Source organism: Carcharodon carcharias, chromosome 31 (genome assembly GCF_017639515.1).
Source record: "Carcharodon carcharias isolate sCarCar2 chromosome 31, sCarCar2.pri, whole genome shotgun sequence".
Lineage (NCBI taxonomy): Eukaryota > Metazoa > Chordata > Chondrichthyes > Lamniformes > Lamnidae > Carcharodon > Carcharodon carcharias.
Genome location: NC_054497.1, coordinates 5,286,309 through 5,312,713, shown reverse-complemented (window position 1 = coordinate 5,312,713; position 26,405 = coordinate 5,286,309). Strand labels below are relative to the sequence as shown.

General features: G+C 41.9%; 1 protein-coding gene across 3 annotated transcripts in view; it reads left to right on the top strand.

The window, feature by feature from the left end:
• The first annotated feature begins 5,528 nt into the window (after positions 1-5,528).
• The window catches only part of LOC121271700 (MOB kinase activator 2-like), a 41,885-nt gene continuing 21,008 nt past the window's right edge, over positions 5,529-26,405 (top strand). The window contains exon 1 of one of the 3 annotated variants that reach the window (XM_041177867.1): positions 5,529-5,749. In XM_041177867.1, coding sequence (XP_041033801.1) covers positions 5,733-5,749 — 17 coding nt within the window. In that variant the 5' untranslated portion in view covers positions 5,529-5,732. Of the gene's footprint in view, positions 5,750-17,917; positions 18,104-18,489; positions 18,623-26,405 lie in introns of those variants that run through there. The other 2 variants (XM_041177866.1, XM_041177864.1) reach the window with 2 other exon arrangements.

Below are 26,405 nucleotides of genomic sequence, written 5' to 3'. Positions count from 1 at the left end.
TGACCTCCCATCACATCCTCCCACCATGTGGTGGAGCTGCAGCACCTCTGCTGGCAGGAGAATGCGGTTACAATGTGACATTTACATAGGCAATTTCCATTATAAGCATGGACATGGGAATTAATAATGGGAAAAGTTGGCAAGGAGTATGCACGGAAGCAAGATTTTTAAAATACAGTTGGGTTATGTCTGTGCAATTCAATAACAGGTCAGTTGGTGATTAGAGGTTTGCGTTCCTCTCAGTTATCCTGTGCTCTAGGCTGACCATCTAATGTACCAAAGGAATGTTGCACTGTCAGGGTGCACTTGCAGACGAGGAATCGAACCAGAGCCCTCTTGGATGTATATAAAAGATCCTGTGGCACTATTTTTAGAAGGGTAGGGTTGCAATGATCCCTGTAAAATGTAGCTGTTATGCTTGGCCTGTTTATTTACACCGTGGTACCTTGCATTTTTATTTGCGCAGTTCAGCAGCAGCATTGCAGGGGAGCTTTCCATAGTGTCCTCGCCAATATTCATTCCTCAAACATCATTAAAATAAAATAGGTTTTCCAGTCGCTCTCAGAGTTAGCTTGCTGTGTGCACTTTAGCTGCTGCGTTTCCTACATTATGACAGTGACTGCACTTCAGATTGCTTTGAGATGTCTTAGGGTCATCAAAGACAGTGTATAACTGCAAATCTTTCTACGTTTCATGGGCATAAAGTTTTACTTGGTCTTCATTGCATCCAAACTGACGTCCCACGTCTCTGATGACAGGAAACCTCTCCCTGTGGGTTTTTGTCCATCAATAGAGATAGGATCCAAGGTACCATGCCCATATGATCGTACATCATCAATGGATCATACACCATCAATTGAAGGAAGCTGCCATATCCATGGGCCTGGTCAAAGTGGCCATTAACAGGTCTGAGCAGCCAGCCATGGAGGGGGTCATTAGACCCAACTGCCTTACCCTTCTGTGGTTACATTTCAGCCTGGGTGTCCCTGGAGAGGGAGTACATGGTGTCCACTGGTACGCTTAAGGCCTCCTGCGACTGGTGGGTGCTGTAGGAGCTGGAACGCATTGTCAACCCTGGGAACACCATTTTGATTTGATTTGATAAGTTTCCTTTGAAAGTTTTGATTTTTGTCACAGTGCCCGCTTAAGAGGCTGTCAATTTAATTAGTTTACGTGTTTTTATCTTATTGCTTTCATAAAAGAGGACATATGGGAGAAAATTGCTATTAAAGGAAGAGAGGTGATGGTGAAGATGGGGATGGAGAATAATGGCAGATTCTATTGTATGGCAGTTAACAAGAAGAGCACTGCATTTGTGTAAAATCTCTATCAAGGATCAAGGCTGACACTCCAGTGCTGTACCGAGGGAGCGCTGCACTGTCGTCTTTCAAATCAGTCATTAAACTGTGGCCCTATTTGTTTGTTTGGATGGATGTAAAAGGTCCCATGGCACTATTTGGAAGAAGAGAAGGGGAGTTCTCGCCAGTTTTTTGGCAAATATTTATCCCTCAATCGACATCACAGGAACAGGTTATCTGGTCATTGTCACATTGCTGTTTGTGGGAGATTGCTGTGCACAAATTGGCTGTCCACATTTCCAACATCACAACAGTGACTACCTCTCAAAAATACTTCGTAGGCTGTAAAGCACTTTGAGGTGTTCGGTGGTTGGCTATATAAATGCAAGTGTCTCCTTTTAATGCCAGAAAGCCTCCTGGAACATTGAACACAGTGAGAAAGTGAAGAGACAATAAGTCTTCGCAGGAGAGTGAGAAGGTGATCATAAAGCTTTGTCCAACTGTGGTGGAAGCAGAGACTATCAATGATTTTGAAAGGAAGTTGGGTGGGGGCTTGAGGGGAATAACCTTGCAGCGTTTTTGGGGGGGGGGGGTGCGGGGTGGACGGAGTGGGACTGACTAGATCGCTCTACAGAGTGCCATCATGGACCTGATGGTCTAAATAACCTCCTTCGGTGCTGTATTAACTCCATTTTGAGAAGGCTTTTATAGGTAGCAAGGAGTTTAGGGAGGTTGATCCAGACAGTAGAAATGAGTGGAAGATATACCAATAATTGTCATTCTAGAAGGAAGGGGAACGTATAGAGACCAGAGTCACAGGAGAGCAAGGAAGGGGACATAAATTGGAGATATTTATAGGCTGGGTAGATGAAGTAATTTATAGATAGAGACAAGGATTTTAACTTCAATACTTTGGGCAAGAGAGAGTCGTATGTGCCAATGAGGACCAGGGTGATGAGCAAGTGGCCTTTAGTTACAGACATGCTAAATGCAGAAGAGTTTTGGATGCTTTGGAGTTTAATAAGGGTGGAGATCAGACTACCAGTGAGGAGGCATTAGAGAAAACTAGAATCAATAATGGTGATCATCAATATTCCCTCTTAAACTTTTTTTGAAATGCGGGTCGATTTGTTTAAGTGCACGGCCCCTTTAAATTGCTTTTTCCAGGTTGTGCGTGGCCTGTACAGAAACTTTTGGGTTGTTCCATGGCCAGAACATTGGTGACCATATAACTACTGGATTGTTGTGAATACTCGTCGTGTTCACTAATGTCCTTTAGGGAAGGAAATCTGCCGTCCTTACCTGGTCTGGCCTACATGTGAGTCCAGACCCACAGCAACGTGGTTAACTCTTAGCTGTCCTCTGAATGATGCCCACATCCTATCAATGAATGTTTAAAAATCACACCAAGTCTGCGAACAACTGAAGGGAAACAGATCAGTTGAATGGGAAGTAAGAAAGATTGGCAGGATTCCAGCGGCCCGGGAGTCTGGCAGAAGTAAAAAAGTAAGGTTTGCGCTAAAGGAGAAAACCATCCCACCAACATTTCCAACAATGGATCCCCACGACATTCTCCAATTCCATCCCTGTCTTCCATCCCACCAGCACACCCATCCTATTTTGACATCACCAATTGGGGACTGTGGTTAAGGTTCCCAGTTGTCTGAGTGAACATTAAAGCAAGAGGATTTCAAGGTGCCAGAGGAGGTTCTGTTCCTCCGAGCTTGAGTTGAGCTTCTGTTGAACAGTATAGGAGGCCGAGATTAGATGGGAATCAGTGGAGGATTAATTGGTAAGCTTGGAATTGCACTTGCAGACAGAGTTGAGGTACTTGGCATTTGTCCTGTCATAAAGAGGTTTTTGCACCATGTGGAGCAAATATAGGAGCAAATACTAGACTGGAGGAAGTACAAAGAAGTTGCTGTCACACATGGGAGCAGTGTTGGTTGGCCTGGACAGTGGTGTGGGAGGAGTTTATTGCCTTGGTGTTCTATTTCTCACACTTGCATTGAAGGGTGCTGGGGAAGTGGCACAATGATGGAAGAGTGAATCAGAGTGACAAGAAGGAATTGGTCCCTTTGAAATGCCGAAAGGAGGAAACAATGTATTTGCGAATTTTAAAATTTCCCTTTCAAGTGTTCAAGTCCATCCATGGGCTCGCCCCTCTCTATCTCTGTAACCTCCTCCATCTCTGCAACCCTCCATGATCTCTGTGCTCCTCTAATTTTGGCCTCTTGTTTAGATGAGATGTTAAACCGAGGTTCTGTCTGCTCCCTCAGGTGGACGTGAAAGGTATCATGGCACTATTTCAAAGAACAGCAAAGGAATTATCCCCAGTGGCCTGACCAATTTTTATCCTTCTATCACCATCACAAGTACAGGTTATTTAGTCATTATCACATTGCTGTTTGTGGGAGCTTGCAAGGATACACTGGCTGCTGTGTTTCCTACAATACAACAGCGATTACACTTCGAAAGTACTTCATTGGCTGCAAAGTGCTTTGAAATACCCAAAGATCATAAAAATTGCTATATAAATGCAAGTCTTCTTTTTCTTCTCTTGCTCTTTGTGACCTTGCTGTGGGCAAATTGTCTGTGTTTTCACAATTTAACTTTATATAACTGGATACACTTCAAAAGTACTTCATTCAGTGTAAAGTGCTTTGTGACATTCTCAGGTTGTGAAAGGTGCGACCTATGTACATACAAAATATGAATTTGAAGTGCACAAAAACTCATGCATGTCCATCAAACCTTACCCAAACAAGTCTTTTTTAAATCAACAGGAGTAATGATAAACTAATGGAATAATGAAACACGAGAACATAAGAAATGGGAGCAGTAGGCCATTCAACCCCTCAAGTCTGCTCCATCATTGAAGAAGATCATGGCTGATTAGATTGTGGCCTCAATTCCACTTTCTTGACTCTCTTGTCGATCAAAAATCTGTCCAACTCAGTTTTCTATATACTCAGTGGCCCAGCCTCCACTGCTTCCCGGGGTAGAGAATTCCAAAGACTAACAACCCTCTGAGAGAAGAAATTCCTCCCCATCTCCATCTTAAATGGCAGACATTTTATTCTGAAACTGTGCTCCCACGAGAGGAAACATCCAGCATCTATCCTGTCAACCTGCCTCGGGATCTCATATATTTCAATAAGGTCACCTCTCAATCTTCTAAACTCCAATGAGTATAGGCCCAATCTGCTCAACCCTACCTCATAAGACAACCCCTTCATCCCAGGAATCAATCTAGTGAATCTTCTCTGAACTGCCTCCAATGGAGGAATAGCCCTCCTTAAATAAGGAGACCAAAACAGCACACAGTACTCTAGTTGCAGTCTCACCAAGGCCCTGAGCAGTAGCAAGGCATCCCTACTTTTACACTCCACCCACCTTGGTTTCACGTCCCATCCGAACAACAGATAATCACCAGATATTTTAACGGTGTGGGTGGAAACGATGGAGCAAATAGAATAGCAGATGAGTAAAAGACCAAAATTAAAGGAGCACAGAGATCTTGGAGGGTTGCAGGAATGGAGGCGGTTACAGAGATAGAGAGGGGCGAGTCCATGGAGGGATTTGAACACTCAAATGGGAATTTTAAAATTCCCAAATACATTGTTTCCTCGTTTCAGCATTCCATTTGCTTTCCTACTTGCTGTAGCTGCACGCTGTGATGTACAAGGACACCCAGATCCCTCTGTACTGCAGACGTCGGTGGTCTCTCGCCATTTAAATAATAGGCTGATTTTTTTTTTAATAATCTCCAAAGCGCGATCAAAATACCAGAAATCCATGCACTTAAAGCAAAATTTGACCTGTGTTTTGAGTCATGCTCCAACATTGGGCAAAACTTCCCCAAAGGTTTGATTTGGACTATCTTTAACTTTCTGTGTTTGTGCATAAACACATCAATATGTATATTCATGTGGGGAAATGGAGAAATGCAGGGGAGGAAGGGCCAAGAAAATAGCAGTGTCCCCAAATTAGCATCTAAGGCTTGAAAGGAGAAGGGGGAGAGGTGGAGAGGGAGGGAGGGAGAGAGAGAGAGAGAGGGAGAGAGACATCATCACGTGACAGTGGCGGCTCTGGAACTAACTCAGACGCCGGGGGGGGGGGGGGGGGGGGGGGGGGGGGTTGGAGGATAGTACCATGACGTCACCGCACGCAACGCACGGCGGCGACACCTATAAAGCCACGCCCAGTGACGTCACCCGGCAGTGTTTACTTCCGGTCAGCTAGGGTTAAAAAAAACTCCGGTTAAATGACAGATTTGAGCCTCCCCTTCAGTCTCGTGATCCATATCATTAAAAAGAAATAATAACGGCGCCACTTTTTGCAACCACTGAGCGACACTGAAATATCTACCTACCTTTGAAGAAGGTTTATTTTACAGAAATATATTAGAGACCACGAGGAGGTGCAGCGCATATGGATTGGTTAATGGGGTAAGTCGAGGCATTCCTGATTAACTTACACCTTTTTTGGTTTGATTGAATTTAACATGGAAATATAAACCCACAGAATTAGATGTCCGGTGAGGGAGAGCGTCTTCATCGATTTTTCGCGAGTGCGCATGCTCTTTAGTCGCGCTGTGTTCTGGGACCTGTAGTTCCTGCACAACACGCGTGGCCGAGAAACAACAAGGAAAGAACTACAGCTCCCATTGTGCACCGTGCCGGTCCCCCTGCCAGAACCGTTAGCAGCCTGGCAGAGCGCGAGGCCTCGAAATCCTCGGGAGCGCAGCCTTCCAGCCTCTCCCTCTCCCCCTCCCCTCCCCCTCCCCTTGCAGCCCCACCCCTTGCAGACCTTCCCCTTGCAGCCCCTCCCCTCCCCTCCCCCTCCCCCCCCCCCTCCCCCTCCCCTGGCAGCCCCTCCCCCTCCCCTGGCAGCCCCCTCCCCTCCCCCTCCCCTGGCAGCCCCTCCCCCTCCCCCCTCCCCTGGCAGCCCCCTCCCCCTCCCCCCTCCCCTGGCAGCCCCTCCCCCTTCCCTGGCAGCCCTTCCCCCTCTCCTCCCCTTGCAGACCCTCCCCCTCCCCTCCCTATGCAGCCCCTCCCCCTCCCCTCCCCATGCAGCCCCTCCCCATGCAGCCCCTCCCCTCGCAGACCAGACTCTCCCCCTCCCCTCCCCATGCAGCCCCTCCCCATGCAGCCCCTCCCCATGCAGCCCCTCCCCTCCCCTCCCAGACCAGACTCTCCCCTCCCCCTCCCCTTGCAGCCCCTTCCCCTCCCCTCCCCTCCCCTCCCCTTGCAGACCCACCCCCTCCCCCTCTCCCTGCAGACCCACTCCCTCTCCCCCTTCCCCCTCCCTCCTCCGCCTCCCACTCTTTAATCTGTCGCCTCTACCAAAACTAAACTGACCATCATAGACTCACATGATCTATAGTTTGCAGAAGACTGCAGTGTTATGGCCCACTCTGCACCAGATTTGCAAGCCACTCTCAATATCTAATTCTGCATACAAGAAACTATGCCTGTCCTTGAATGTTGTCAAAACAAAACTCATATATCAACCCACATCTGGTAAGCCAAATATTCCACCTCCCATATATATTGAAGGAGAAACTCTGGAATATGTTGAGCGTTTCCCATACCTTGGCAGCCATCTGTCTTAAAAGGCCACCATTGATGAGGGTATCTAACACTAGATTAACGGTGCCAGCTCAGCCTCCTACAAACAATGGCAGCAAGCGTTTGACAACAAAGACCTCTCTCCCCATGTTAACAAAAGTCCTAGAGTACAGAGCAGTTGTCATCAGCACAGTCCTGCATTGCAGTGAGATCTGGACTGTGTATTAGCGACACATTAGAGTACTAGAGAAATTCCATCAGCCGCATCCTCCGGATTCAATGGAAGGACCATTGAACAAATACTAGTGCCCTTCCCACAAGCATTCAGGCAAACTCCTGCCAGATCAACTTCCATGAACTGGACACTGTGTCCCAATGGGTGAAAAGTGTCTCCTCCATCAGGTCCTGTTTTTTTTCAACTCTCAAATGGCCAAGGTTCCAGAGGAGGACAAAGAAAACACTCCCAAGATACCCTGAAGCTCTCCTTGAACTGTGGCAGCATTGACATTAAAGACTGGGAGGAGCTTTCTGCCAATTGCTCAGAATGGTGACAATTTGTCCATCAAGCTGCATCACAACATCTTTATGATGAGACAGTAGCGACATGACGGAAACTCACAACACTGAGTAGATGTTATCCTCGGATCGAGGGACAGCCGACAAAGGTATATACCTCAGTGGCATCAGAGACAATAAGGGCAACAATTTGATGTATTCACTTAATAACTAGAACCAATGAGGAGAAGATTTGAGTTGTTCATGGTTACCATCGAAACCCAAAATATGAAGTGGTATAGATACATCACTGGAGCTATTTATTTCTGTCAATGAAGTGCTATTTCTAATGGGGTGGTTTGGAATGAGCTTTACCTCACATTTAACCAATATTATGCCAACTCAGCTTAATTGCCAATATAGAGATGGTTTGACTTCACGTTGAGCCTGCCTTAACTCTTGCCTGGGAGGGCATCTTATAGATATTTATTACATGAGGTGGATGATTCTGTTTCCACAATGCACACAACACACAATAAATATAGCCCATGGCAAAATTAAGAAATTGAAAGTTGGATTTTAAACTGGTGTCTTAGTACTCAATACTTGTTGGGAGTCTCTTGGCTGATGCACCAGTTGAGTGTTGTCTAGAAGCACTGCCTTTTTTGAAGAATTGAGGCCCTAATTGTCCTCACTAGTGGACATAAAAGATTCTCTGTCACTATTCCATGAAAAACAGGGGAGTTCTACAAGTGTCCTGGCCAATATTTCTTCCTCAACTATCACTAAAACATTATCTGGTCATCCATCTCAGTGTACAAATTATTTGTTGCTACCTACATTACAACAGTGCCTACACCTCAAAGATATTCAATTGACTGCAAAGCGCTTTGGGTCTTCCTGAGGGGTTGTGAAAGATGATATATAAATGCAAATTACTTTCTTTCTATACAGGTTTCTTAGTACCTATTTGAAATGGTCAGGACAGGATGTCCATTGGATTAAGTAAATAGCATTTTCATTTTTAAGATTTAGCAACATTAATGTAGCAAATTTCAGGTCAGTTCCTCAGCATTGTTTCTGATGCGGCAAAGGTTAAAAATGTTCACAATATTTTCCCATATTCTTTTAGATCTCCACATGTTTTCTAGTTGAGATCTTGAACAAGGCTGCATTATTCCAGCATTTAGCTGCTTGTTAGTAGTGGCTGTGACAATCGACAATGGTTTCATGGTCATCATTAGACTTTTAATTCCAGATATTTATTGAATTCAAATTCCATCTGCTTTGTGGTGGGATTTGAATCCAGGTCCCCTGGGTCACTTGACATAATTTAGGCTATGGGAGCACACCTTTGCTGGAAGGTGCCGAGCTTTGGATGCAACGTTAATCCGAGGCCTCATCTGCCTGTTCAGCTGGACGTAAAAAATCCCACAACACTACTGGTGTAATGGGTAACATTTAGCCCTTAATCAATACCATTGAAAATGGATTTAACTGGTCATTTATTTATTTTCTGCTTTTGGAAAGTTGCTGTGCACAAATTGGCTGCGAAATGTCTAACATTGTGGTTCAAAAATAATTCATGCTTAGTGCATTGGGATGTCCTGAGGGTGTGAAGGCATTACGTAAAAGAATTGCCTGTTTCTGTGCTGTACATTCTATGTAAATCTATGTAAATACCAGCACCCAGACAATGTTCCAGCCTTTCAGAATAAGATTGCTAGTTAGTGTGAAGTTGCAGAGGCAGTTTTGTGCTCTGGGGTCACATCTGTTAGGAGTTGAGTTGAAACTGGCCAAATTCATTTTCCCCTAGAATTTATATTGACTTAACATATCTCTTGTAAGCATTCCAAGATCTTACAGACAGCGAGTTATTTTGAGATAGAGTGCTTATGTACACAAAATGCAAGCAGTCATTCTACACACAGTAAAATCCCACAAACAGCAACTAAATTAATGGCCAATTATTTTACAATTGGTGATGTTGGGAGGAATGTTGGTCAGGACCTGTATAAGGCACTATTAGGGTGAGCTGGATTTGAATCATGGTCTCAGATTTGCAAGGGCAGTGTGCTTCGTAAAGTAAACTAGTGGCTCGGGTGTTCTGGTGTAATGCTGCAACATACTGTGCTATAGGTTTGGGCTTGTGAGCTGTGATCTCAGTTGTAAGATGGTCCTGAGCTGGGTTGTTTACACCCCTCCCCATCCCCTTTTTTTCCCCTCGCTTTCGAGTTCAAGCTGCTTCATTTATAATTGAAGCCTAACCAGCTGAAATATAAAAAAAAAGTGCTGGAAAAACTAGCAGGTCTGGCAGCAAGTTCCGAAGAAGAGTCATATTAGACTTGAAATGTTAATTCTGTTTCTGTCTCCATAGATGCTGCCAGATGTGCTGAGTTTTTCCAGGACTCTCTGTTTTTATTTCCGATTTCCAGTATGTGTAGTATTTATCCTAGCCAACACAAGCTGTGTTTTACCTTTTCTTTCCTCAAGGTTTAGGTGTTGAGCCAATGCCTGAACTATTTCTGCTTTCGTAGAGCCTACTTTTAACTCTATTTCTAATTTTTCTGCCACTGCTTTTAAATTAACCTTTGTTAACTGTTGCAAGGCACACAGAGAAATCCTCCTTCGAGGAAAGCTTCTATAATAGACAAAGCCACTTTTAACTTTTCAATGAATACAGCAAAAGTTACTGTGAAATCTTGTCCGTTTAAAGTTTAGCAAATCCCAATGTACTCATCTCAGCCTATGCTTTCAAAATCCTGCAAGGTGCCTACAATTTTGTCACAATCCCTGAGAACTTTTAAAGAGAGATTTGAACTTCCAGCTGACAGCTGAAAGGGTGACTTGTCAAGATTTTACGTTTTAAAACATTTACTGTAATAAACCACTAAAAGAAACAATTGACCAAATACTACTTCCTTTTTGTAGGCAACTTGTAATTTAAACCAGAGAAAAGAGATTCCCCATTTAACTTTTGACATGGCCAAAAAATTTCCTGCTGCAGATATACGTAACATTGTTCTTTAAGTGGACCCTTCATCCTCCAGTCTAAAATTCTCAGCTCCCAATGGCTTGCTTTGTTTTTACTTTCCTAGCTGGGTAACTTCTAATCCCAGACCTATCTTTCACTACCTTCCTCTAGCCCCAAACTAGGCAAATCTTCCAGCCTCCTCTAAATCATCACAAACTTAGTCTTCAATCTGAGTGCGAGCTCTCACACGGGTTCTGTATGGTGACCGATAGAGTCAGCATTTTTTCTGATTTAAGGTGCAGGCTTGGCTGTTTTTATCTCTTGCTCTCTACCTCTCCGATGGCTGCAGACCACACAAGACCAAACTGCTGTTTCTGTGATATTCATGAGTTTATAGAGAAGTGTGTAACCTGACCTCAAAATGGCTTCCTTTACCCTCTCTCCCATAGCAACGTGAAACACACATTAGCCTTGTATCTAAGTAGAAATGCTAATTAGTTATCTTTGATCCCAGCCCCCTTTCATCTTAGAAGTAAATTGATAGTTTATGGCACCAGTCTTTACAACTCAATAACTATAACACTTTTCTGGGACTCTGGGAGACTTGGGGGTCTACTCATGGTATCCTCAGAGACTGTGGTCATTGTCTTTGAGTGTAAATACCTTGTACCTTGCTCTCAGTGAAACAATCTGAGTCTCCCTTTGATCTCTAACAATCAAACCACCCAAGCTTCTTGTCAGGCAGACTGCAGAACGGGTTGTATGACACCACGCCCCCCCCCACCATTTCATTTACCCAAAATTTAAAGCTAAAGTCCCAAAATATAATCTTAGAAACCAAAAGATACAGTCCTAAAACATCATAATCTTGAAACCTAAGATTAGCAATTGTAACAAAGTTTTGACTGTTGGGTTAAGTATAAAGATTTTTCTTCATGAGTCCAAGGTAACCTTTAGCAAAAGCATAGCCACCAGCAATCTGTTCAGAATTTTAACATTTAGGTTTGCATAACCTGTGTCTTCTGCTGTAAATCCATAACCAAATTCTCTGCAGATCTACAAGTTGAATTTAGAAAAACCCACAGAAAATGCCTTACTTTGTATTGCATTTTGGATAAATGTTTTACTTTAAAAAGGGTTTTTTTTTGTTTATCTAGCACTCGCAGGGTTATTGCCTTGGGATTTTTTTTTACATTACAGAGCCTGCTCAGGCTTGTTGCTTTGCAGTTTGTTTCAATTAGATCATTTTCCTTTTTGGTTTGCAGCAGTTTTATCTGCAACTTTAATTGTGTCTCCACATTTTAACTCCTTCTTTGCAAACGTTTTTCAAAAGAAAATTCCCATCTTGTGCTTTACCCAGTGATCTGACTGCCTATGAATGATACAAATTGTGGCATCTCAGCTGCTGTTCAGTTCAATTCAGCTGAAGAAGGCTAGAAAAGTGCACCTGATGGAAATAAGCTGCTCTCTTGCCATTGGCTGCATTGGAAATAAATACGACATTATTGTTCCCATAGCAGCGGTGACCTGGTTTTCTGCATTTTGCAAACTTTTGCTGGACTGCTGTTTAAAAGTACAACTGTGGAACTAGATCACTCACTTTAATGTTAGGAATTGGGAGTCTCTGGCTCTCATCAGGCCCTTATCACTCACTATCCAACTTAATTTGTCCAATGCTTTCCTTGCTGACCTCGGTCCTTCCATACTCAACAAACTGCACCCTATCCAAAGAGCCATAGTCAGTTTTACCAGCCATGTAGAGTTGCTCTTCTCTTTGTCAAGCTCTGCTGACTTCCTGTGCTCCACCGGTAGCACTGGGTGAAGTGGTAGTGCAAAATAAATGACAGGTCTCTGACAGGAGTACTGGTCTACCAAAGATTTAGCAAATGTTAAAGGAACCTTAACTCAGCACAGAACTGAATCAAAGCTGGTACCTTGCTGTCCTGTGAGACTCAGTGCTACATAGGGGCGGTATCTTTAGCCACTATGCCTAGGGGAAACTGTCAATTCCTCTTTGCTTTCCTTTAATATAATCTATTCATGCAACAATCTCCTTATCGTTTTAAGTGTTTGCTTTGGTGTATCCTGTCACCAAATTCAGATACGTGACGCAGAAAAATAAGATCATATCTGTGATTCTGTCTGTGCCTGTTGCACAATGTTAGTTTTTTTTGTCTAATTACAGTCCATTGTGCTTCGGTTCTAGTTGCAGCTAGATGGATAACTTCCAGCTTAAGTTGAAAATCTGGTTTAAATATCTGCGCTAAACTGTCCCCACCTGGGTATTCAATTGATATGACCTGGCAGCGTGGGATATTGCTAAAAAAAAAGTTTAAAAATTCTGAATCTGTCAAGATAAATGTAATTTTGGTACTATGATTTCTTGATGTCAACTGCTTGTTTCCTGTCCCATCCCCAGTGAAATCCTCCTGTAATGGCAAAATAACTCATTCAGGAACCTCATAAAGAAACCATGCTGGAAATGCACAGCAGTTCTGTCAGTGACTGAAAAGAGAAAAGGCATGTTTATGTTCCAGATAGTCTACCTTGTCAGAATGTCATGTACGCTGGGGAAGGATCTATGTCCATAATGTTAATCTTCCAACTGCTGTGAGTTTCTAGCGACTTTCTCTTTTATTTCTGATTTCCAGCATGCTCAAATATTTCTTTAAGGCCGTTGGGCCATTTTTTTTGCACTCAACTCGCATTTGTTATGTTGTTTTTAATGTTGGCCTTCAACAAAATGAATTACTCTTTTCTGATTAAACATTCTTTTATAGCACTGTTACTATATCTTCTAACCCACTTACACCACATCAAACATTAGAGTTAGATGAGCAATGAGTGTCTCAGGCCTGGTCAGCACTGTGATTTATTGTCGTAACAGCCAAGGTCAGATCATGCCTCCATTAGTCATGTAATTACTGCATGACATTGCCACCACATTTTGTATATGGCTGTAAAATATAGTCTCTTGACAGGTTATACTGCAGGCTACATCTGCTGTGTAACTCATTAAGGGACTGTTTTCTGCAAGGACTAACCTGTAGCTTTTGAAAAGTGTTGAGGCAAATTTAATATATGTGGTTTACATAGGATTGAACTGAGCTGGGAAAACTTTCAGGTAATATCGCCTTTTCTCTCCTTAGGTCTCTACAGTGCCACATGTCAGTCTCCAGCTGACTGGCAAGTAGCCTCAGCCAATCTTTTACGTGACTAGCCATTATGAGATAATGGATGTGGCTGAAAATCATTCCCCAGCACTGTAGGTGTACCTACATCACATGGACTGTAGCAGTTCAAGAAGGCGGCTCACCAACACCTTCTTAAGGGCTATAAGGGATGGGCAATAAATGCTGGCCTAGCCAGCGATGCCCACATCCTGGGAAAGAATAAATAAAATCTGCTTTCTCTGTGTAAAAAACCATCTCGTGCACTCTCAGTGCATTTGTGTTGCTGATTGAGACCAGCATCTGCTGGTTCTCCTAATGACACAGCCGAGACAGAATTCACCTGGGAAGGTTGGGGGAGGGTGTGTGCTAATACCAGTCTGTGCTGCACTGTATTGAAGTTCCACCACAATGCCCATAGGAAAACACTTTATGCAGGCTACAGTAGGTTTACAAACATAGGAGGGATGAACTGAAGAGCTACAATTCATTTGTTGCGATTTTCAGCATATGGATACCAATATTCATCATTTTCCACCCTAATATTTCAAATTTAATGGAGTTTTGCAACCAATACCATCCCTTCATCCTGACAACACCACCATCATACACAAACTGTATTTCCTTTACTCCTTTCAAGTCATAAAGCTTTTTTTCTCTTTAGGTCGCTATAGTGCCACATGTCAGTCTCCAGTTGAGTGGCAGGTAGTCTCTGCCAATCTTTTATGTGACTAACCATTATGAAATGATGGTTGTGGCTCAAAACCATTCCCCACCACTTCATTTACAGTAATTCTGTGCTTGGTTTTGCCATTTTGAAAATGTAAAGATGCTTCAAGTGGCTCCTTAATTCACAGAGCACAGCTCGGGCAGCAGTTATGGTGCTACCATCAATCCCAGCACCTCTGGGCTAGGAAGGAAATAAAACATCCCATATAGACTCATGAGGTTGCTGCTTGCTGAATCACCCCGAACAGCCAGACTCCTGCAACATCATAAATGTACATTTGTTTGGAACGCTGCTATAATGGAAGAGGAGAGAAAAGCTCTATGTGGGGGCCAGAAGTGATCTGGGATGAGAATTAATTAAAGTTTTTTTTTTAATGATTAGCTTGTATGTGGTTTTGAATCACTTTCCAAAGCAGACTTTGGTGAAGGCACTATACCTTTTGTGTTTTTTTGATTAGTTTTTTTAAAGAAAAAAATTGCTGTATTGTAAGCAATGCCCTTTAGAAAAATTCCAAGCACTTCAGGGGCTCACTTTTTTTTGTCTGGTGGCATGTTTGTGTGAAGCATTGACATACCCAAAGTTTGTGCAATCATTGTTGGGTTTAAAGTTTGTAGTCTGTAATCGAGGATCTGGTCTCATGCAAAATTGTTTGTTTTTGTTGGATTTCAAACATTAACTATCTAATAAAAACCAAGCCGTTCTTTTTTTTAAATAAAATTCTGAGCTGCTAAAGACCTTGTTAGATAGCCATGGAATATAAGAAATAGAATGTTAACAGTCTCTTAAAAAAAATAAAAGATACTGGTACAAACTGCTCTGCATATGTACAGATGGAAGCTGGCATTCATTTCTGCGCTAAAGAAAGCACAGCAAACTAAAGCAAACTAATTCTACGTGTTGGATTGACTGATTAATCAGTTATCATTACAGATAGGTCACGAGACCTCACCATCCTGTGGACCTGTCTGCAAATTTCTTCAGCTGCTTGCCTGTTGCAATCCTTACATTGAGATCTTGCTGGATCTGGTCTTGCTTATCTTGTCAATAATCTCACCATCTTGACTTTAGCTTTCCATATCATCTTGTGTAGCCAAGGCCTTTGAATATACTGAAATTAAGCAATGTGATATACAAGATTTGCCCATGACAATCTTCTCACCCTCATATTTTCATATATGCAGACTGCTGCTCGTCATTTCAGCATTAGTCACTTTGTCCTGCTAGTATCCTGGTTACTTAATACATTCTAAAAGCAACTGGCCCCACTTCCAACATGCAGAAGTGGTGGATGAATATGAGCCTTGTACACTTTCACATATTGCATTATGTCTCTCTCCTCTTGTAATTTCCATACTTCCAGCTGGGCCAGTGTTTTGTTTCACCTCTTTCTCACATCTACTCCAAGTACACAAGCCCAGATTTAGAGACTTATCCACCACTTCCAGCTCCTAACCCACCAAATCTGCTCTTCAGCCATTTATCCTTCTGTGAGTAAATTGTTTTAATCACTCTGTTTCCAGATCATTTCAAACCTTTTTCCTTCATTCATGTAACCAATCTAATCTTCAATATTGACAGTTTCTGCATCCACTAATCGCAAAACACTGTAAAAATATTTATTTTGCCCTCTGTTCTAAATTTCTTGCATTTATTCTTCTATTTATGACTCTTCAACTACTGGAAATAGTCTGCCTCTACCTACACATTTTTATTTTTAAACACGATCAAATTGCTCTATTGTTCTAAACATAATAAGCCCCAATTTTTCCAATCTTTCTTCCTATTTGTATTTCTGCATACAGTTGGAAATCCAAGTGAACCTGTGTTGTACTCTATATGAAGTTTCAATATCCTGACTATAAATATGGAGTCCAAAACTGCATACGGTAATTTAACTGGGGTCTTGTTAAATTTTTATGTGGGCTGATTATTACCTTTTGATTTTTATGTTCTATCCCTATTGTGATGAGGTCCAGAATTCCATTAGCTTTTAATAGCCTTTGCTGCTTTTACTGTCCTGTAAACCTGTGTTTGGCCAAACTCGCCCCGCCACCCCCCCCCCCCCCCCCCCCCCCCCCCCCACCCTCCCTCGGGCCTCACATCTCTCTTCCACATCACCAAGTATAATTACTGCTCTTTTAGCAAAATGCATCATCTCACATTTACAGGCATTGAATTCCAGCTGCCTTTTTTTTTAGCCCATTCCCCATCTTAACAATATTCCATTCCCCCGCCTCAGATCCTCTAAAGAATGAACTATCCCTCTTTATTTTGGTATTCTCTGCAACTTCAGTGGTACTCTCTCTGGGCTTATATCAAATCATTGATAAACACGGTGAACAGAATGCTCTTTCACTTTCCCTGTTCTTTTCTTAGTCATCATGATGGCCACAACTAAGGATATAGCAAATGACTAAATAATTACCTGAGTATATTATCTCTTTGAGCTGGAGTTATTCACGAGAGCTACAATTAGCAGTGACTTCCTTGAGGTTACTTTGAGCAATGCCTCAATATGTACAAAGAGGCTTTAAATTCAATAGCGCCATAATGAAGAGGTACTTTTCATTTGTTTGTGAATGTTTGGAAAGCCCTGCCTCTTAATAGCATTCACTTACCTGCTCTCACTGGAGGAGAGTGAATGTAATGAATTGCCAGCATATCTGCAAAGGATGTGCACAAGTTGTCACAAAAATGATTTGAACAGCATACTTACATGTGGAAAGATATAGACAAGGAAAGCCTTATCAGTCCATCCAGTTGTGATGCCCACTGCACTCCCCACCCATTCCCAAACAATATTATCATCTGGGAGAACCAGGAGAAAAATAGATTAAAAATCCAAACTGAGAAATTCTTCCAACTCCTTTTAAGCTATCAAAATTAGTTCAAGAATAGTACCTTGGCGCTGATTAACATTACAAGATGTATGAGGTGATGAAACAGACCCAGTTTTTGCTTGAAGGAACTTGGCGAGTCAGCAACCTGTTCCATAGGGACGCCGTTCTCTGGAAAAAGAGCTCTCAATCTAACATGGTTCTGCCCTTGTACAACTTGTAAGTGTTGGGATTGGTTGCTTTGGAGGAGATATCCTGCATTGAAGATTTCTTGCTTATTCAGAGTAGATCATTATTTGAGTTACTTAAAATTGATTTTAAAATCTGTGTTTGTCATTGGAGTTTCAGTAAAGCATAATAGTAGCATGTTAAAATTTCACACAGCCATGGTTTTAACACCCAACATGTTATCATAGACTCTGCCTTTTTGAGTTGCATAGGATGAAGTACTGGTGGGAGAAAGCCCTTGTTATTGTGCAAAACAGTTGACCAAATGAATTAATAACAAAGTGTGTAGTGTAACATTGAAATATATTGGTTTAGGTACAATTTTTTGTTCTCATCATTTATTGGAACTAATATGGTCAATATGTCAGGTGGGCAGTACTGAATTTTATAACCAGCGAGAGGAGTGTTTCTATGACACAGTTAATAGCACTATATTGGTTCACTTTCTTTGCACAGAGTCCCTAAGGAGACCGGGATGACTCCTTTGTGTTGGGTTCGATTTACAGACGCTCCCTAAGGTCTTTGCTTTGTGTTGTCGTGGCAGCAGCAGCAGCAGCGTGCGTTCCGATTGGTTCTCTTTGGAGTCAGTCCGAGAAGCACATCAAATGCAGCCAAACTAGTTTGCGGAGGGGGTTTGAGCTGGCTGGTGTTGCACATGCTATTGTGCCGGGTGGGTTTTTTTTGTGTGTTTGTGTCAATTTCCTCCAACCTGGCGATTGAGTGAAATAAGAGGGGGGCCCTGGAGCATTGCAGGATGGTCTTACAGGCTGTGGGGAAGGCACTGGGCTACAAGAAAAGGTAAGAAAGTGAAATAGAAACGAAAGAATCGGCAGCGTGCGGTTCAGTTGTTGCGAACTTTGAGTCCGACCGCAAATCCTTGGGGATCCAAATTTCTACCCTAACCTTCCCCCACCCCCTTGACCCCCTCATGCCCCAGTGTTTCAGCATTAGTAGTCACCAAATCTGAAATCTGTCAGTTGAAGTATAATTTGTTTTGTCTCCTCTGCTTTCCTTTTTTCCCCCCAGTTATTTATAAGTACTACAGCGAAAAGGAACTAAAAGGAAGAGATTGGACAAAGTCCGTTTCCGCCCGTTCAACCATAGCATGCTGACTAAAACTTGTAACTTGTGGGGGGGGGGGGGGATAATCTATTGGAAGTGCTGTTTGTGTAGTGCTGGAAAGGGTGCTTAAATGGTGGGTGTTGTGTTTTGCTGGTATTTTGAACCTAGGTATTTTGAAGCGGTTAACTATCCAAACAGACCACATCTTTCAGGAATGCTGAATGTGCTCGCTGATGCAGTAATGCCTGACGCCAGGTGAGTGCACCGTCTCGAGGAGTATTTCACAGTCTCTCAGCCATCTGAGTAGTTTGTTTTTCTTTAAAAAAAAATGGGTTATTTTACCCAGGTGGGAGAAATCGACTGCGGTTCTTGTTCCCGGTGGACGCCAAAGATGTATGTGCAAGGATGTCAGATGAGATTAAAAACTAAGTGATAAAAAAACTCAGCAGGTCTGGCAGCATCTGTGGAGAGAGAAACAGGAGTTAACGTTTCGATCTGATATGACTTCTTCAGTTTTTATTTCAGATCTCCAGCATCCACAGTATTTTGCTTTTATTATTATGTCAAATGATAACTGAATAGCCTTCTGATATTCACTTTCAAGGATCACGCAAGTAATGGGCACTTGGGCAAATGTTAAAAGGTGACAGTGGGATCATTAGGAGTAGACGGGGCAAGGTTGTTTAAAAAGGTTCACACCTCAGTTAGTGACTGGATTTGTGGCTGTTTGGTGCACACAGTTAAGTTCATTTGAGCTTTTTTTATTTTACCAGTCCACTTTCCCTAGCCACCTGAAAGCAGAAATTCTTGCAAGATTAGAGATCCCATGGGCATTGAGCATCTCTTCATTTATGCGCCCAGACAGCAAGTGTAGTCATGCTTTTTGACTAGGCAGGGCATTGCAGCCGGGGCGTGTCCGGTCCTAATGCTCAATTACTAAATTTTAGGGTCTAGGAATGGAAACCTTAGCCAGATAACCTGTTCCTAATACTGAGAAATACTGAGGCTAGCTGTAGAATCCACACTGCCACCCTGGCTGAGTTGAGCTAGCTCAGCTCAAACTGGCAATGGAGTCTGAGACCTCCTTGGTTTGTTTGGCTCAAGTACACTCCATTTTACTAAGTGAGTTGTCAGGACATCTGGCACTATTAAATGCCACTTTTTGAGGCATGCCAAATAGTGTTTATGGGACACTTGTCTGTTTCATATTGTACATAGTACTTCCTTTCTGCTGCCAATACTCCATTGTGTGCTGAAGGATATTCAATATTAGTTTGGAAGGTGCAGGAAGTTGACCAGAGTCTGGGTTCCCATAGAATACTATCCTTTGTTTTGTTGCACTGTTTGAAAACATGGAACTTTAATAAAATTATGGGTTTACAAAGACTGGGTGAGAAGCTAGCGAATAACTTTAGCAAATCTAATAGTGTGTTGCTATGTGTAAGTCACATTTTTGGCATGACTTTTCTTACAGTACTTTTGAACTTTAAAAATGTTGCTAATTGTAGGGGGTGACCATGTATTCTGCATATAGCTGAAAGTAATTTGATACTTTAATGCAATATAGAAATGTCTCTCTTAATCTAAAGTTGGAGTATTATTATTCTGCAAAGCCCACTTCTCCTCTTGGATAACTGAATTAAACTAAACAAATAGGTTTATACATGTTGCCAGGGTTTAAAAAAAGTGTAGCTATGAGGAGAGATTGGATAGGTTGGGGTTATTTTTCTTAGAACAAAGAAGGCTGAGAGATGACTTGATTTGAGGTGTACAAAACTGAGGGGATTAGATAGAGTGGACAGGATAAAATTGTTTTCCTTGGTGGAGAATTCTAGAACCAGGGGACATAGATTCAAGGTAAGTGGCAGAAGGTGTAGAGGGGACATGAGGAAGAACTTTTTTTTGCAGAGGGTAGTGAGTACCTGGAATTCACTGCCAAAGTTGGTGGTAAAGGCAGAAACTTTACACTCTTTTTTAAAAAGTACCTGGATCTGCACCTTAAGCTGCAGGGCTATGGGCCTGGTGCAGGAAGGTGGGATTAGAAAGGGCACCTGGGTGTCCTCGGGCTGGCATGGACAGGCTGGGCCGAATGGCCTCCTTCTGTGCTGTAACTTTTCTATGGTTCTATATGAAATGGGAAAATCCGTTGGGCCCATTAAGTCTCTCATTTTTTTCACAGATGAAATACATCTGCCTGCCAGCTCACTTTCTTTGTCAATCTCTTTTCTCCCCAGAACTCGCCTAACTGCCTGTGTTATCTACAGCAATGGCCTTCACTGGTAACTTATTCAATGATGTCATTACCCTTTGGGTGAAAAGTTCCATGTAATTTCCTTTCTTGTTATTCTCCTGTGATGCCTGGTGTTTGCGTCCTTCACTATAACTTGCTGGGACCAATTTTCTCATCATTCATTAGTTAAAGCAGCTCAGAAACCTTGTTCCTCCTAAGATGATAATGATAGTGGTAAAGAAAAATTGGTAATACCAGTTTGAATACTTGCTCAGTATTTTGAAAATGGTAGGAGGATTGTGTTCAAGATTGTGATATATTCACCAGCTTTGCAACATAGACTAATCCCCTCAACTATGTTACACCTGTATAATGTACTTCATATGGATTGTTGACCCAAAGAATGTGGAGTACATATATCCCAAGATGAATGTAATATGGTACAATAGCAACTTTATTTCAAGTTATAGAAACCTGTCTGCTATGACGTCTGTCAAAGGCAAAGGCAAAGAACAAACTTCTGAAACAGCAGATAAATCATCCCTCCATTCCCACATTGTACCCAGTGTTGCTAAGCTTATGTAATTTAATGTACGTGTGTAATGTGCTGCTTCTGTGATATTCTCATCGTAAATTGTCCCCACCATCCATAATCACCAGTATGTCATCCTAATGTTATACAGCTCAAAGTACTCTCCCCACCCACAGCCCACATTTGGATTGACAGGATCTATAATTGGTTCCTTTTCCACAGGACATGTGTAGATTTCACACACCCGCTGACTGTTATGCTTTAATGAAGTCTTAGTGACGACAAGCCGTAATTTACCTATATTTAACTTATAAAGGATAGCTCAGGCTGAAATCTATACCTCTTACAATCCAGATATTTTGAGAAGCTACTCGAGCTAGGTTATGTCAGTCATCCTCCTCCAAAGTTGCTTTGTAATGTGCTCTAGCCAGCCAAGCTTATGCATCATTTTCTTGAAGTAATTGGTGACTTTTTTTTTTAATGGTTACAAAAATCCTTTTTTTTTTACTGGCAGTTGATTTGTGACTTTTAATTTCTTCACCAATTCCTTTTCTCCCAGTTTTCATCTCCTGAAAGATTTAGAAGATACAGACATTTGAATTAGGAAATAACTTGTGTTCCACCCATTTTTCAGGCATAAAACAAGTAGAAAGCTAAAGTATATCTTTAATAATGTGGTGGCTGGTGCCCAGTCTGCACAGGCATTGATTCCACTGCTAAATTTGTGGGTCTGTTTTTTTAGGTGCTCCTGCAGCTGGTAAAGGTAAATTTCAATTTTACAAAGAATTATATAGAGGCATTTTCTATGGAGCCAGAAGGCTCAAGAATGCTCCCCAAACATCATTTAAGTTGAGTAAAATAGGTGTATATTCTTTGAAGTTTAAGTTTCTTTGAAGTGAAGAATGAGAGATGATCTCATTGAAGTATATAAAATTTTTAATGTCTGACAGGTAGATGCTGAGAGATTGTTTCCCCTGGCTGGAGACTCTGGAACTAGGCGTCATAGTCTCAGATAAGGGGTTAACCATTTAGGACTGAGATGAGGAGAAATTTCTTCATTTGGAGGATTGTGAATCTTCAGAATTTTCAGTTATTGGTTTTATTCAATATTAAGATTTGATAAATTCTTGTACACTAAGGGAATTGAGGGGATAGGCAGGAACATGGAGTTGATATGGAAGATCGATCATGATCTTACTGAATGGTGAAGTTGAGGGACCGCATGACCTACTCCTGCACCTATTTATGTCCTTAGTCCTTGTGATCACCACCCCAGCTGTCGTGCCAGAACCTCTTTTGGAATATATCCAGGCAGCTAATGGTAAGGTAGAGGGCCTAAAATTGATTTTTCCCTTGGCGCAAGCAACCTGTGGAGATGTAACAGCTTAACCGAACATGTAGATGAGGACTGAGGATCAATTCCATGTGACCCCCAGCCCATTTTCAGTCTGAGACCAAAGTATGGCCATTAGTCATTGTCTGGTTCTTGGCAGCATGTGTTCACATGCTACTTGGGAGTGGGTAGTGGAGAGGTATCACTGCCTAAAGGGCACACATTCAGCGCAGAGTTACCGGCCAGTGATCAGAAGCACCATCCCAAGTTAATTTCCCCCCTTCCTAGCAAAGCAGCAGTGAGGCTATTGTAATTTTTCTACCATAACCATAGTTAATTAACTCAGTGAAGACTGTAGACTGTGGCATCTCTGGCTTGCATAGTTCAGCTACTTACTGAGTTGTTTGTTTAACCAGTGATTTCTGGTAATGTAATGAGAGAAACTAGTTATGAGCTGGTGGCCACAATGGTGTCCCCAATGTGCCCTTCAAACTGGTCTCAGTTGTGCATACAGCACCAAATAGTTTGGCAGCAAACCCTTTTTTAAAATTGTTTCTAAATGGTCTAAGGTATACAGATACTTCTGTTTAAACTTCAGAATTGCTCAAATAAGCAAATACAGAACTTGGCATTGGATAGAACGTAGAATTGATGTTCTTATAGGGCCACGCATCTTGTTCCTCAAGCTATCTTAACACAAGTGTAAATCCGCCCTTCTGAAAAGCCCAATGATTTGACCCCTAGTCTTTTCAGCTGATCTCATTCATGTTGGTGGTAGGGATACAATTGGCTGCCTCAACATTGAGTTAGGAGAAAAATCTGCCAGGGTTCTTACTCCTTATTACTATGTAGAAAATCCTGACACCAAGCTCTCCTTCTCCTCCTCCCCCCCCCCCCGCCCCCGCCCACACACACACACACACACACACACACACACACCCTTCCTGCAGTTAGCAAGCTTACTGATTCTCCCTGTTAAGATTCCAATGAAGAATGGCCACTAGGCTCGGGACTAGAGGGTGAGCAGAGCCATGGAACCATATTCATTACAAGCCACCACCTTCAAATGGGAAGAGGAAAAGATAGTTGATTAAAAGAAAATTGACTAAAACTTTGTTGTGACCATCTACTTGTTCTAACAAGCAACTGAGATTGTTTACTGCCCCATCTCTGGAACAGTGCCTGACATTTGCAAAATTCAATGACAAATGCTTTGAAATATGAACTTGTAAAAACATAAAAGGATTAATTCCTCTGTATTAAAACAACCAAATTCCTTCAAGATGCAGACTTCTGTAAGATTCCAAAGAGCATGCTCTTCATGTGATTCCTACAAAATTCCCTAACCCTCCAGGTAGTCAGTAAATCCCTTTGGCCAAGGCAGTTTTTGGCCCACGAGGTGGGTTTGGCCCAGGTGCTGTCTGGTAACTGACAGCAAGTAGACAAAAGAGGGGCTGAGAGTCAAACAGCGATGATTAATCGTGGAATGCAGCAAGCCTGAACTTGCACGGCTGTAACAGCCCCGGGGAAATCTGCACACTTGTGTTAGCGAGCTGAAAACAATTTGCTCAAAGTATCTATTTCTTTTTATTCACTTTTGCTTGTACTTCCCTACATTTGTTCACTCTCTTTTCCTTTTTTTCTTCTATTTTCTCTTTTGACTTTGTATAAAATCTTCTCTTGTTCGTTTTCCTCTCTTAACCTTTCAATTAATTTGGCTTTCTATTCTCCGAAAGTATGTTTTTTTTTCTTTCAATGACATCAGTTTGCTTCTAGAGAAAATGACGGTGTAAGAAACAGCAATAACTAACAATTAAAGGGATTTGTCATTTGGGAGTGGAGAGATAATAGGAGTGACTCTGGATAGTCCAAGTTGTCCAACCTAGTCATCAAATTTTAATCGCTGCCTCACTTAAAAAACGCTCTTATGGTGTTGCTCACAGTCAAGGTCACAGATCAGGGAGCATTGCAATTACATGGTGGCTTTAATTTGCACATAGACTAGCTTAACCAAATCAACATTAATGCTCTGGAGGAGGAATTCCTGGCGTGTGTACGAGAAGGGTTTCTGGAACAGTACGTTGAGAAACCAACTAGATTTCGGGCTATTTTGGATTTAATGTTGCATAATGAGAAAGGGCTAATTAATAACCTTGCTGTAAAGGAGTCTTTGGGAAATAGTGACCATAATATGATTGAATTTTGCATGAAGTTTGAATGCGGTATAGTTCATTCTGAAACTAGGGCCTTAAATCTGAAATTGGAAATTATGAAGGTATGAGGGGCAAGTTAGCTATGGTGGTTTGGGAAAATACACTAAAAAATTTGAAGTAAACAGGCAATGGCTAGTATTTAAAGAAATGCTACACGGTCTAGAAGAGAGATACATTCCTGTAAGGCACAAACACCCAAAGGGAAAAGTAAATCAATCGTGGTTAACAAAAGAAGTTAAAGATTCTTTTCCCACCTATTTCCATTATTTTTAGATGTATTTCCATCCATTGTTTTACCTCTACCTTTTAGCCTTTTTCGATTCCTTCACCCCACCCCACCAGAGCTATCTGTACCTTGCTTGTCCTGCTTTTTACCCTTAATTAGCACATTCCTTAGATAATACCACTTTCAACACCTCTTTGTCCTTTTAGTCTGTGACATCTTTTGGTTATCTCCACCTATCACTGGCCCTCTATCCAGCTCTACTTGTCCCACCCCCCCTTAAACCAGCTTATATTTCACCTCTCTTCTATTTTTACTTAGTTCTGTTGAAGAGTCATATGGACTCGAAACGTTAACTGTGTTCCTCTCCACAGATGCTGCCTGACCTGCTGAGTTTTTCCAGGTATTTTTATTTTTGTTTTGAAGTTAGAGATTGCATCAGATGAAAGGAAGTGGCTTATAAGGATCCCAGGAAAAAGTGGTAAACCTGAGGATTGGGAGCAATTTAGAACCCAGCAAAGGAAGACCAAGAAACTGATTAAGAGAGGGAAAAGAGAATATGATGCAAACTAGCAAGATACCTAAAGGTAGGATTTAAAAGCTTGGTTAGGTATGTGAAAAGGGAAAGGTTAGCTAGGATAAATGTGGGCCCATTATACATGGGGACAGAGAATTTATAGTGGAGAGTGGGGAAATGGTGGAGAAACTAAGCAGTTACTTTGTATCTGTCATCATGGAAGAAGAAATACTATGTGACCAAGGGACTTGTGAAACTGAGGTTCTGAAAGAAATTAGTATTAGTAAAGAAGTAGCACTTGAAAAGTTAACTGGATTGAAGGTTGATAAATGCCCTGGACCAGATGAGCTTCGTCCCAGGGTGTTGAAGGAGGTGGCTAGAGAGATAGTGGATGCATTGGTGGTTATCTTTCAAAATTCTATAAATTCTGGAAACATTCCTGCAGACTGGAAAGTAGCAAATGTAACCCCGCTGTTTAAATGAGGAAGAGGGAGAGCGACGAATTATAGACCTGTTAGTTTGATGTCAGTAATAGGGAATATGTTAGAATCTATTATAAAGGATGTGATAACTGGGCAGAGTAAACATGGATTTATGAAAGGGAAATCATATTTGACAAACTTTTTTTGAGGATATTACTCGTAGCATTGATAAAGGAGAACCAGTGGATGTGGTGTGTTTGGACTTTCAGAAAGCTTTTGATAAAGTCCCACCCAGGAGGTTAGTAAATAAAATTAGAGCACATGGGATTGGGGAAAATATACTAGTATGGATTGGGAATTGGTTAACAGACAGAAAGCAAAGAGTAGGAATAAACGGATCATTCTCAGCATGGCAGCCTGTTATTAGTGGGATACCACAAGAATCAGTGCTGGATCCACAGCTATTCACAACCTATATAAATAATTTGGATGTGGGAACCAAATTTGCTGGTGGCACCAAACTGGGTAGGAATGTAAGTTGTAAGTAGGATGCAAGGAGGCTTCAAGA